The 14,287-nt window shown below is 45.8% G+C and overlaps 1 protein-coding gene across 1 annotated transcript in view; it reads right to left on the reverse strand.

The window, feature by feature from the left end:
* The window catches only part of RYR2 (ryanodine receptor 2), an 819,609-nt gene extending 807,033 nt beyond the window's left edge, over positions 1-12,576 (reverse strand). The window contains exon 1 of the mRNA XM_070364567.1: positions 12,192-12,576. Coding sequence (XP_070220668.1) covers positions 12,192-12,239 — 48 coding nt within the window. The 5' untranslated portion in view covers positions 12,240-12,576. The remainder of the gene's footprint in view (positions 1-12,191) is intronic.
* Between the last annotated feature and the right edge of the window lie 1,711 nt (positions 12,577-14,287).

Here is a 14,287-nt window from a genome sequence, read left to right on the forward strand (position 1 = left end):
AGAAAACTCTTGTGCAATGTTGGGAATATAAGCTGGTTCAGCCACTACGGAAAACAGTACTGAGAATCCTCAAAAAAATTAAAATAGAAAGAACTACCATATGATCCAAAAATCCCACTTCTGAGTATTTATATGCATGAGTCAAATACACACACAATGAAATATCATTCAGCCATAAAAAAGAATGAAATCTTGCCATGTGCAACAATACAAATGGACCATGAGGGTATTAAGCTAAGTGAAATAAGTCAGACAAAGACAATACTGTACGATCTCACTTATAATGAGAAACTAAAAACAAAAACAAAACCACCAGACTCACGGAGAACAAATTGGTGGTTGAAGACTTGACTCATTGGAAAAGACTGTGATGCTGGGAGAGTTGACTCATTATCTGATGCTGGGAGGGATTGGGGGCAGGAGGAGAAGGGGACGACAGAGGATGAGATGGCTGGATGGCATCACTGACTCGATGGACGTGAGTTTGAGTGAACTCCGGGAGTTGGTGATGGACAGGGAGGCCTGGCGTGCTGCGATTCATGGGGTCGCAAAGAGTCGGACACGACTGAGCAACTGAACTGAACTGAGGGAGGAAGGGGGGGTGGTGGCAAAATGGATGAAGGAAGTCAAAAGGTACAAACCTCCTTGATTTTAGTTATGAAATAAATAACTCCTAGGAATATAATACTAGGGGCTTCCCTAGTAGCTCAGACGGTAAAGCATCTGTCTGCAATGCAGGATACCCGGGTTCAATCCCTGGGTCGGGAAGATCCCCTGGAGAAGGAAATGGCAACCCACTCCAGTATTCTTGCCTGGAGAATTCCACGGGCAGAGGAGCCTTGGCGGGCTACAGTCCATGGGGTCGCTGAGAGTCGGACACGACTGAGCAACTAACACAGGAATACAATGTAAAGCATGGTGATTATAGTCAGTATGATATTACTGTATTGTGTGTGTGAAAGTTGCTAAGACAGAAGATCTTAAAAGTACCTGTTGCTGTTGTTCAGTCACTATGTCATGTCTGTTTGCAACCCCAATGGACTGTAGCACACCAGGCTTCCCTGTCCTTCACTATCTCCTGGAATTTGCTCAAACATGTCCATCGACTCGGTGATGCCATCCAACCATCTCATCCTCAGTCACCCCCTTCTCCTCCCGCCTTCAATCTTTCCCAGCATCGTGGTCTTTTCCAACGAGTCAGTGGCCAAAGTATTGGAGCTTCAGCTCCATCCGGTGGCCAAAGTATTAAAGCTTCAGCTTCAGCATCAGTCCTTCCAATGAATATTCAGGGTTCATTTCTTATAGGATTGACTGGTTTGACCTCCTTGCAGTCCAAGGGACCCTCAAGAGTCTTCTCCAGCACCGCAGTTCAAAAGCATCAATTCTTCAGCACTCAGCCTTCTTTATGGTCCAACTCTCACATCCATATATGACTACTGGAAAAACAACAGCTTTGAGTAAATGGATCTTTGTTGGCAAAGTGACATCTTTGCTATTTAAACGCTGCCTAGGTTTGTTGTAGCTTTTCTTTCCATAAGCAAGCATCTTTTAATTTCCTGGCTACAGTCACTGTCCATAGTGATACTGGAGTCCAAGAAAATAAAATCTGTCACTGTTTACACTTTTTCCCCATCTATTTGCCATGAAGTGATGGGACTGGATGCCATGATCTTAAGTTTTTTGAATGTTGAGTTTTAAGCCAGCTTTTTCACTCTCCTCTTTCATTCTCAAGAGGCTCTTTAGCTCCTCTTCACTTTCTGCCATTAAAAGTGGTATCATCTGCATATCTGAGGTTGATATTCCTCCAGCAATCTTGATTCCAGCTTGTGAGTCATACAGCCTGGCATTTCACATGATGTACTCTGCATATAAGTTAAATAAGCAGGGTAATGATACACAGCCTTTACATACTACTTTCCAAATTCTGAACTAGTCTTTTGTTCCATGTTCAGTTCTAACTGTTGCTTCTGGACCTGCAAACAGGTTTCTCAGGAGGCAGGTAAAGTGATCTGGCATTCCCATCTCTTTAAGAATTTTCCACAGTTTGCTGTGATCCACACAGTCAAAGGATTTAGCATAGTCAATGAAGCAGAAATAGATGTTTTTCTGGAATTCCCTTGCCTTTTCTATGATCCAAAGGACGTTGGCAATTTGATCTCTGATTCCTCTGCCTTTTCTAAATCCAGCTTGTATATCTGGAACTTCTCAGTTCATATACTATTGAAGCCTAGCTTGAAGGATTTTGAACATTACCTTGCTAGCATGTGAAATGAGTGTAAAAAAGTTCCTATCACAGGAAAGATCCTATCACAGAAAAAAATATAAAATCTTTACATATGGTGATGGATGTTCAACCAAACATGCTGATCATTTTGCAATATATACAAATATCACTATCATTATGTTGCATATCTAAAACCAATAAAATGGTATTTGTGAACTGTACCTCAGATAGACAGACAGACAGATGGATGGATACTAAAGCAGCCTCACAGGGAAAAAAATAAAGAAAAGACAGGACACTGGAGCAGAAAGGGATGGGACCACAATTATTGCTTCTCCTTTCCCAATTCATTCATCCTCTTTTGCATGAGTAGGACTCAAGCTGGGCTGATATTTGCAGGCTTTCCTGAGCGATGCACTTCTCTGAAGCAGCAGCGAGACTTTTAAACTCAGTAATAATACCCCGTCTTCAGGAGATGATGGTCCCCTTTACTGTCACAAAGAGGACAGCAGCAGAACTGGAGGCTTTAAGCTTCTTTGACAGCCATCAATCAGAAACAGTTCATTCCAGCTTTTCATTTGCCTGTGACTCAAAAGGAAATGTTCTCCTGACATGTCACTGAACCTACAAGCCAGAACTTGTAAGCCGATCATAACTCCCAACAATGGGCACCATCTTAAAAGACATCATGTCAGATGTGTCCAGGACCAAAGGGGATGGAGGGAATATTCTATAACGAGAGAGATAAAAGAGTGCCGAGGATTCAATTCAGTGAGTGTGGGCGAGTGTCTGTCCCTGCTAACGTTTTCAAGTACCCTAATCATCCTTCAATGTGCTGTTCTTCTCTGAAAGGACTGTGTTCTACCCAATGGGATCATAATTGTACGTGTCCCTGAAGTACTTTATGATCAAAATTTGGTAAAAAGAAATATGGAATATTTTGAAATATTCCATAAAATAAATATGAAATATCTTTCTTTCGTGTGTGTGACCAAAATTTCCACATGAAAATGTCTTTGTGTGTGTAAAATAAACACAGACTTTCAGTTCAGTTCAGTCGCTCAGTCATGTCCGACTCTTTGCAACCCCGTGAATCGCAGCACGCCAGGCCTCCCTGTCCATCACCAACTCCCGAAGTTCACCCAAACTCAAGTCCATCGAGTCAGTGATGCCATCCAGCCATCTCATCCTCTGTCATCCCCTTGTCCTCCTGCCCCCAATCCCTCCCAGCATCAGAGTCTTCTCCAAATGAGTCAATTCGCATGAGGTGGCCAAAGTACTGGAGTTTCAGCTTTAGCATCATTCCTTCCAAGGAACACCCAAGGCTGATCTCCTTTAGAATGGACTGGTTGGATCTCCTTGCAGTCCAAGGGACTTTCAAGAGTCTTCTCCAACACCACAGTTCAAAAGCATCAATTCTTTGGCGCTCAGCCTTCTTCACAGTCCAACTCTCACATCCATACATGACCACAGGAAAAACCATAGCCTTGACTAGATGGACCTTTTTGGCAAAGTAATGTCTCTGCTTTTGAATATGCTATCTAGGTTGATCATAACTTTCCTTCCAAGGAGTAAGCGTCTTTTAATTTCATGGCTGCAGTCACCATCTGCAGTGATTTTGGAGCCCAGAAAAATAAAGTCTGACACTGTTTCCACTGTTCCACCCACTGTGCCCTGCATCTGCCTTGGCTCCCCAGTGAGAGTTAAGTTCTTCTTCAAGAAACTGGCAAATACTGACGATTGCCTGGTGACAGTAGGTGCCAGGCACTGTTGCCTAGTGGAGGTCTCATCTGGGCACACGTGTTAGTGGTTCTTGCTCTGTGGACAGAACTCTGCTTGGATAATGGGCACGGAGGCAACTCTGAACACCCCAAGTCAGTAACATGGAAAACTTCAAGTTTCGATTTCCAGAAGAAACATCATTGTAGGACTCTTACTGGGCCACTGGAAGCAGGAAGAGCAGCTTTTTATCTGGGCTTTGAGGCCAACTATCTATAATGTTTAGGAAATCCCAGAAATATGGGTAAATTCTTTACCAGCCCAAGGAAAAAAAAGGGAAGCCAGAGAAGCACTTTAAAGCTGAGATGCTGGAGAGCAAGACATCACTACGAGTTTAGTTGCTGATGCTGTGATCCACAAAGATGAAAATACCCAAAGACCCCCAGAATCATCCAAAGTATGCATGTCCAATATTTGTTCACAGAATGTATTATTAACATATGATGTTCTATGCTTCTGCTAAAGGGCCCTTTATTTGTCTATGAACTTCTAAGCAGCCAATGGTCATATGAAATTTTTTTTAATCCACAATAATAGCTGATGTGCTTGTTATACATAGCGCATCATAGGTACAAAATATATATTTGTTGAAAGCATAAGGGAAAAAAGATATAGAAGAAACTATCCTTCAGCTTCTAGATTTTGAATCTAATGCATTTGTTTGACTGTTTATTACAAATAAATGACAATGGATGATATTGTGGGGAAAAAAATGTGATGGCCAGTCCCAGGGCAAGGTTTTATTACACTCATTCTTCTAAATGGTTTGAGTCTGGCTGACCCCAGGACTCTTCACAAGACAATGAGCCGCTCAGAGGTAAACAATTCCCCGTTTTTTAGTTCCCAAAAGAATTTTTATGGGACCCTCACCAATCCCAAGGTTACCCAATCACTTAATGGCCAAGTCCCCATCCCAACATTCTTCCCATAATTAATGAAGACGAAAATAAGTGGATAAAATCTCTCCACTAGATGCTCCTGTGATGCCCAGGAAATCACCTCACCATCTAGAAGCTTCTCATTTGAAGAACAGATTGTGAAATGAACCCAGGGTCTCTCCTGGGCAGCCCCTATCACTCAGACTCACTTAGCCCTTCCTCTATTCCCCTTCTTGCTTCGTTCACGTGTCTCAGTCACTTTCCTCTCATTATTTCCTCACAAGGGTGAGACCTTGCATGATGGGGAACCCAAGTAAGGTGTCAAGAATCAGATTATTCTGATTCAAGGAGAGAAGTCAGACTGTGTGTACCCGGAATTCAGAACCAAGGAGTGGTGGCAAGGAACACAAGGGGGTTAAGGGGATGCAAAGGCAGGAGGATTCAAGGTGAGCTGCAGTGGCTGGGAAAGGGGGAATGACGAGGGCTAGCACAAGTGCTGGGGTGTGAAAGAAATCTAGACCTGAGCTAGGTGGCCAGGGAAACAGTGACAGGAGGTGATGACAAATAAAGAATGAGAGGAACAAAAAGAACTGAACTAATGCGCTTAGTATCTTTAGGTTTTCAGGAAATTTTTAAAAAACTTTCATGAGCCCCTAAACTAGGTCCTGGTGGACTCAGGTGCTTTTCTGGAGATTAGGATCACTCTGGTATGTTTAAGCCAGACCCACTGGCCAATGCACAACCACTGGGAAGAAGAGCCACTGGGGGACAGAATGCACACATACTCAGGATGGTGTGTACAGAGTAGGAGGGGATGGTGTGTACAGAGTAGGAGGCCTGTTAAAACAGGCCGTAGGCAGCTGGAAATGAGAGTCCAAAGGCCAGCAGATCTGGGAGGGTTTCTTCTTTGCAAAAAAACAGCACTAGGAAAGTTCGTGTCATTCCTTTGGCTCCCAGAGCTGGATGAAGCCACAGTTACGCTTTTCAAACTCTATTACCCCAAGGATCCCAGACCGTGAGGCACAGATAAGCTCACGAAGACAGAAGAGTGAGAACTAGAAATAGGACAGCATCTTTGGGGACAACTGAAGATTTGGAGTAGACAAAGTGAAAAGAACCCCAAAAAAGTGTGACTGGAAATCTACAAAAATAACTTAAAATGTATCCTAGCTCCAGAGGCAGACAGAGGAGCTTTCAAAAGGAGAGCCAGGTTGGTAGAGTTGGTGAGGTCTCAAGGAACAGGATTGGGGGGAATATTTAGATTTGGCACAGAGGAGGTTACTGTCATATCATCTACTCAAGTGATTTTAACACAAGTGAGCTAACACTTACCTGGAGTGGTGGAGACAAGCAGTGGGTGAAGACCACATCTTAAGGAGTTGAGCGGTGAAAGAAGGCTAGGGTCAAACAAAGGAATTTTAAGACAGAAGAACTTAGCGTGATTCAAGATTGACCAGAGGGAACAAGTGGAGAGGGAGGCAGAGAAAGGATGGAATGCATGCAAGATGCCCATCGTGGACCAGCGAGCAAGTACTGTACTGAGATCTGAGACATAAGCGGGATTGCAACTTTAGAAAGGAAGAAAGAAATGTCCTTGTCAGCAGCTAGGACAAGAGGCCAGATTTAGACAATGAACCCTGTGAAGGCGACAATAAGTCTAAAATGGAACAGGTGGACTTAGATCTACTGTACAAAGAATGCTGTGCTAATAATCCAGAATTATGAGCAATTCTTCAGAGATTGTCACATACTTTGCCTTACTCTAATGCTGCTATCAGAGAAGGCAATGGCACCCCACTTCAGTACTCTTGCATGGAAAATCCCACGGATGGAGGAGCCTGGTAGGCTGCAGTCCATGGGGTCACAAAGAGTCGGACATGACTGAGCAACTTCACTTTCACTTTTCACTTCTATGCATTGGAGAAGGAAATGGCAACCCACTCCAGTGTTCTTGCCTGGAGAATCCCAGGGACGGGGGAGCCTGGTTGGCTGCCGTCTATGGGGTCGCCCAGAGTCGGACACGACTGAAGCGACTTAGCATCAGTAGCAGTAGTAATGCTGCTATTATGGGCTGAATGTTTGCATACCCTCAAGTCTCCTGTGTTGAAATCCTAACTCCCAAGGGGACAGTATCAGGAAGTAGGAGAGGTAATTAGATCATGAGGGTGGGACCCTTGTTAATGGTGTTAGTACCCTTACAAGAAGAAATAGACTCACAGACTTAGAGAATGAATTTATGGTTACCAGGAGGGAAAGGATGAGGGGAAAGGATAGTTAGGGAGTTGGGGATCAACATGTATACACTGCTGTATTTTACATGGACATCAACAAGTATAGCACAGGGAAACTCTGCTCAATGTTATATGGCAGCCTGGATGTGAGAGGAGTTTGGGGGAGAATGGATACATGTGTATGTATGGCTGAGTCACTTTGGTGTCCACCTGAAACTATCACAACACTGTGAATCTGCTAAACTCTAATATAAAATGTTTAAAAATAAGTAAATAGAAGAAACATAAAAGAGATGATTTTTCTCTCAGCTATATGAGGATACAACAAGAAGACAGGCATCTCAAACCAGGAAGAGAGTCCTCATCACGTACTAGATCTGCCGGCACCTTGATCTTGGCTCCACCAAACTCCAGAACCATAAGAAATAAATGTTTGTTGTTTAAACCACCCAGTCCCTGGTATTCTATTACAGGGGCCTGAACCAAGACAGTCACTAATCTGCAGTGTGATGCTGGGCCAAACCATTTCACCTCTCTGAGCTTTTCTTTATCTGCATAATGACAGGGGAAGGAGACACAGGGAAAGACAGGGTAATGTATTCCAATAGTCTCTTCCTACCCAAGTATCTCGGCGTTTCTACATGTGCTTTTTCCATCTAATTGTTCCATGCCAGCCTCTAAATCTTTGCTTTGCAATTATAATTGCAGACCACTTATTTTCCTTACACTGAATCCTTAATACCTAGCATCATGCCAGGCACATAGAAGGTATTCAACAAACGTTTTTTTAAATTAACAAAATCTCCATAATGGCAGAGTTTCGGGAGACAAATGCGTGCCTTGTCATCACTCCCTCTTCCCCAAGGGCTATTTACAGAAGCACAGTCACCCAGAAGTTGTAATCCTTTCTCTGGCCATTCAGCCTTGATAAAAACACTTATCTAAAGCCAAAGGACAAACAAGATGGAATGTCAAGTAAATTAGTGCCCTAAGTGTTTCAGATCCTGCCCTTCCTGCCAATGTGCACACACCAATTTCTAGATTAAGAAAAATAAGTGAAAAAAATAAGCCTGGGTCGGCTTTCCAACAGTTCCTTGGGAAAAGAAAAGAAAAGAAAATACCACAGCGCATACCTACTGATAGCTCCTCATGCCTTCATTATCAAGGGAGCAAAAAGTGCTCACCCAGAATCTGGTTTGTACTCTGTGACATTCCCATAGCTAAGAAAACTGACTGTGTCTCCTCTTCGCTGTAAACCAAAAACACACTTCAGCAGCTGATAAAGCAGGCTTTCTCTCCTGGAAAAGACATCCACCTAAGATCTGAGTTTTAGTCTTGGTTCCACACGGCTGAGCAGCTGACTTTGTACAGTTAACCTGCCTGGACCTCTATAAACTGGGGCTACACATTCTAGTCTGATCTATTTCCCTGAGTTGTACACTGGCATTTACACGTTATAATCACTCTTGTGGCTCAGCTGGTAAAGAATCCGTCTGCAATGCGGGAGGACCTGGGTTTGATCCCTGGGTTGGGAAGATCTCCTGCAGAAGGGAGTCTACCCACTCCAGTACTGCAGCCTGGAGAATGCCGTGGACTATACAGTCCCTGCAGTCACACAGTCGGACACAACTGAGCGACTTTCACTTTCTTTCACCATTAATTGCTGAATCCTTTCTGAGAAGCTTCCTATCAACAGCAAGTCAGATGTGGAAGCATTGAGAAGAAATTTATGGTGAAATATTTCATTCTGCAAAGGAAGACACATTCCTATCGGAAGAAATTCTGCAACCTGGATTAAGTCTGAAGTCTCAACCTTTGCATAAATGCAAAACTACAATACACAGCACACCCCCAGAGTAACTCCTCTGTGCTTACACAAAATGAAAGAAAAGCGAAGCACTTAGGAAAAATCAACTCCGGTATTTTACATCATAGTTTGCTTACAGTTAAGGGATTTCATCATCGCTATTCTGGTAAGCTAAGGATATTTTTAAAATAAAATAAACAACACGTCCCAAATCATGGTTGTGTGTGGAAATGATAGTGAATAAAATCCATTATGGGCTGAAGATGTATTTCACGATAGGATTCTTCTAAGTGTCCAGCATGTTCAGCGTTTACATGTATATATTCTTAATTTCTCTCACAGATAAACATATCATAGTAGGCTTGCTTCTAGCTGGTGGGAAAGCCACTGAATGGATGATAATCTTTCATCTGTGTAAGCGTTTAAAAAGAATATTAGCAAACTCACAACTGCATAATGGAAAAGAGCTAGGAGAGAGACCAACAGGGGCTAAACAGTGACAAAACTCCCCTTTACAAATGAAGAATTAATTAACTGATTAATTAACAGCAGCAGACATAACTCAGGGACAGAATCCATTCAAGGCTTTACTTTTGCTTCTTTTACAGTGATCATAAACCTCTGCAAGAAGAAGACGGAAGAAGAAAATCTTTCTGTGGACACCAAGATGCCAAAGATTCAACAATGCACTGCTGTGCTTGAATAAAAATCCAAGAAAATATTTAAGGTGCTCTACTCAGAATATACGATATGTCTGGTCAAATTCACCATTATGGCCTTTTAATGACTAACAGTTTGACTTTTTTTTTTTTTTTAAGCAGGACAGTTATCCATAATCTGTAACCATTTTATGTAGATGCGCAGGTTGTTAATACTCCCTGGGCTACCAAAAAAACAGAGAAAAAAATGCTCCCCCCTCAAAAAGGGTAAGAACTACATTCTCTCCATTCCTACTTCCATTAACATTTCTGAACCAACAACATTCTCAGATTAAGAGAATAAAATAGAAAGGAGCAAGGGCAGACAGAGGAGTGAGAAAAGGTTTGAGAGATTCTGTATTAAAACTAAAATTTAGGGGGAAAGGCATGTTTTCCATTTAGATGTTCATGCCACACCACACCAAAAAAATTCCCCTGCTCCACCAAGCTACCTCCTTCAAGGTCATTTATCATCAGCACAACAGCCTACGGATGTTTTATTAAAAGAAAAATCCCAGCCTAGGACTGCCAGATCTCTACCCAGGACCCACTTATCAAAGGTGTCGCTGGGGCTGACAGGCAGCTGTCCAGGGGCACAGACTTAACATTACTTTATATGTACAGAAGCCCATCAGCAAGCACATTACCTCGGTCCCCATTAAGTATTCTGATAACACCACCTCCATGAGCTCCGCTTAACATTTAAGCCTACAGGAAGGCCTTGAGTGCACAGAGCCTTCCAAAATTTTCTAGCTAATTTTAACCCTATGGAGTATGAAAAAAATTGAACTTAGAGATTACACTGCAACTAAATATTTTACCCACCCAAACAAAAGCTTTCACGGTACTGAGAAACATCTTTTCATGTGGCTTTTTATTAGTTATTAGAAAACCATATAGACAGTTTTCCACTAATAAATAAATAAATAAATAAAGGTAAACTGTCTCACTAGTAGGCTTAAAATACTCCTGATGAGCAAGGTTTTCCTGAACTGGTTCTTTAGAGCTGGGTGGTGGAGCAGTAGTACCACCAAGAGCATATGTAATGGTGCATGACTCGCAGCTATTAGATCAAATCACTGGCCAATCTGACGTGTACCCTGGATTTTATTCTTTCTAAAGCCCCTACCCCCCAAGCAAAAATGAGTGCAAAAAAAAAAAAAATTAGAAGAGCTAAATGGAAAAACAGGCCACTTAGAACGCTCTTGGACAAATGTACTGTTTTCACTCGTTCAGGACCCAAATACATCATCTAGGCTCTTTTTGCACCCAGAAGTTGCTATCTGGTTAATATTTCAAAACCTAAGTCTCGCTCTAATTGTGTGTGACTGTGGGGTAATTGTAAGTGGGCAGCGACAGCTTTTTCACTGTTGGGGAAAGAAGAGACTGGAGAAGCTGCAGTCTTTGGCGGGGGGATGGGAGGTGGAGGGAATCCTGGAAGGGAATATCCTTCGGAGAGGAGGAGGCAAGTGCAGGGAAAGGAAAGACCCAATGGATGCTGTAAACGCTAACCCGGCGATTCTTAACCAGAAGTTACGACATTTTCTTTTGCCAAGGGGCTCTCCAGTCCCAGCTTCGAGGGGACCAAAGCCTCACCCAGGGAAGTATCTGCAGCGTTCGGACAAATCAGCGACAGGAAGGAGCAGTGCAAAGAGGTACTTAAGGAGAAAAAATTTTATTAGTGTGAAGCCAACCTTTCCCTGCTGCCACTCAGTATGGAAATTCCGGACAGCCTCCCTGCCCTTACACACACGAACACACACACACACACACACACACACACACACACACACACACACTTTGCTGCACTCAGTGTTCAATAAGCCAACATTTAGAGAACGACGCGTTCGCGAGGTCCCCCGCCGCCCCCGCGTGCGCGTGCACAGACACTCACTTCCCATCCCTTCCACGTTCTGCGAGCAGTCTCAGCACCACCAACGGCCCAAACCCAGGCACCTCGATGTCCACGGAGACGACTCTCCCTCCCCTGAGCAGCACCTCGACTTGGGGGCAGTCTCAGGACACGTCCTGCACCCGCTTCCCCGACCCCCGCCACGCCAACTAGGCGAATCCCCGGGTTGCGTGACTGCGCGCGGGTCTAGCCCGAAAGCCGAGAAACCGCGCCGCAGCGGAATTCCGGGCAACAACCGCGTCCCCGCCGGTCCCCGCTCCCCACCGGCCACTCAGTCTGCACTGTGCCCCCGGCTGCCCCGAAAGTCCCAGCCTTGCCGACCGGTCAGGCTGGATCGGCAGCCCCCGGGTCCCCAGACTCCCGGGGCTCCGAGGCTCCCGATCTCAGCGCCCCGGGACCAAGCCAGTGCGCCGCCGGCCGCTCTTCGCGCTCCGGCCACGCTCCGTCTCCGGGCTTTACACACGGGCGCACAGACACGTACCTCCCTTCCCTCGCCCCAGCACGCACACCTGCGCCCCCCGGGAGTTGCCCGCCTCCTCCCGCATCGTCGGAGGCAGCCCCCTACCCGCCCGCGTGTCCCACTGCCGACTGCCGGCCAGCGGATGCCCCGGCTCCCTCTAGCCGCCCCCCCTCCGGGGGAACCCGAGACGCGCGGCGCTTACAGTTCGCAGGAATTGGATCTCATCCTCGCCCTCGCCCCCATCGGCCATGGCTCTGCTCCTTCTTGCAGGGGCCGGCTCCCGAACCCCGCGGAGCCCGGCGTCGCTGGCGGTGGCGGTCCCTCGCTGTGTCCCCTGCTGCTGCTGTTCCTGCTGCCGGGAGCCGGGGGCGGGAGGGGTCCGAGGCTGCTGGGTGCCGAGCGCCAGGCGGTCCCCGCCTGCAGAGCGGAGGAGGAGGCCGGCGGGCGGGGGCGGCGGAGGCGGGAGCCTCCCTGCGCCGCACTGTGCGGGAGGAGGGCGACCCGGCCCGGAGGACGCGGGCAAGCGGCCCCGCAGCCCCGCCGCGCTGGCTTCGCGCGCCCCGCCTGCCGCAGGCGGACTGCTCGGCCCCGGCTCCTCCGAGCGAGTGCGCTGAGCTGGCGGAGCCCGGGTGAGTGCCGCGGTGGGGGCGGGGAGTGGGGGCGGACGGGCGGGGAGGAGCTCGCCGGCTCCCCTCTGCTGCAGGTAATCCGCAGCCCGCTCCTCGGGGCCACCAAATCCGAGGCCCAGCGCCGCTTACTGGCCGCTCCGGGTATCGGAGCCGGAGCGCACCCGATGAGCGCGCAACCTTCCACCTGCGCCCTTCTGTTTCCCTGGGCTCCTGCACCTGCGGCCTCTGACCTTAAACCTGCGCTCGCGATTCCTTCTCCTGTGGGAGCAGAAGGGACTCCCACAGTACTTTCCGCGGCACTTCAGATTTCAGGCAAGAATCATCTTTCACCCGGATGCCCGGAGCGGATCACCTCCAAGTAAAGGTGATTTTTAAATTTAGATTAGCTCTATTCCCCGATCATCATGAGAATTCTTTAGGATCTAGTGTCGGTGCACCATGCTCCTCACAGATCAGACACACAAAATGCATGATACATAGAACTGTAACAAACTCATTCAACAAATACATGATGAATGCCAGTGCCCGATACTGGAGTATAAAATGACCGGACGGAGTTTATTAGAAGTGCTTAACTATGGATTGCGATAAGCTATGAGATATCAGTATGAATCATTGAGGCCGTCTAAATTCGGAATTGGTACTCTCTGTCCTCACTATACAGCCATTTACTTCTGAAGAAAGTCGAGCATTGTAGTTCCCGCAATCCTCCGTGCAATTACCCACCAAATTGCCGTTTTAACAAACTGCTGTAAGAAAACGCAGGGTCTGAGACAATTTGGACAGGAAAGCACTTATCTCTTGTTCCTAGTGCACGATCCCTTCATTTAAGATACTTTAAGTATATGCAAACCAAAGACTGCAAATGCCAATCCTCCAAAGATGCAGACGCTGTCGGGTGAAGGTTTCTCATCAGTTTACCTACATTGCACATTTTGCAGCATGTAACTAGTTACTAAAATCTGCATAGTAGATTCTATGCACCTTATATCCTATTTTCAGCTTTCATGAACTCTATACTTACTGAGCCAGTTTTGCATATTTCCAGTAGAATGAATAACATAAAGAATATACCTATAAATACTGTCCCTCTTGGTGAGATTAGCAATGCTCTGCTCTATCTTATGATACTAACCATATTACCAAAGTTTTTGACATATTTTTGTATATTGACCCATAATGACTAGCCAATTCTTTCTTTTTCTTAAGATTTTTTTTAAATGTGGGCCATTTTTGAAGTCGTCACTGAATTGTTACAATACTGTTTCCGTTCTTTGTGTTGTGGTTTTTCCACCAAGAGGCATGTGAGATCCTAGCTACCCCACCAGGGATTGAACACACACCTCCGCATTAGAAGGCAAAGTCCCAACCACTGGACCACCAGCAAAGTCCCAAAGACTAACCAATTCTTAAAGCATAATTTACATGAATGTTTACTCCTCAGTTCAGTTCAGTTGCTTAGTCGTGTCCGACTCTTTGCGACCCCGTGAATCGCAGCACGCTAGTCTTCCCTGTCAATCACCAACTCCCGGAGTTCACCCAAACTCATGTCCATCGAGTCGGTGATGCCATCCAACCATCTCATCCTCTGTCGTCCCCTTCTCCTCCTGCCCCCAATCCCTTGCAGCATCAGAGTCTTTTCCAATGAGTCAGTTCTTCACATCAGGTG

This window comes from Bos mutus, chromosome 28, assembly GCF_027580195.1.
Source record: "Bos mutus isolate GX-2022 chromosome 28, NWIPB_WYAK_1.1, whole genome shotgun sequence".
In the NCBI taxonomy this organism is placed as follows: Eukaryota; Metazoa; Chordata; class Mammalia; order Artiodactyla; family Bovidae; genus Bos; species Bos mutus.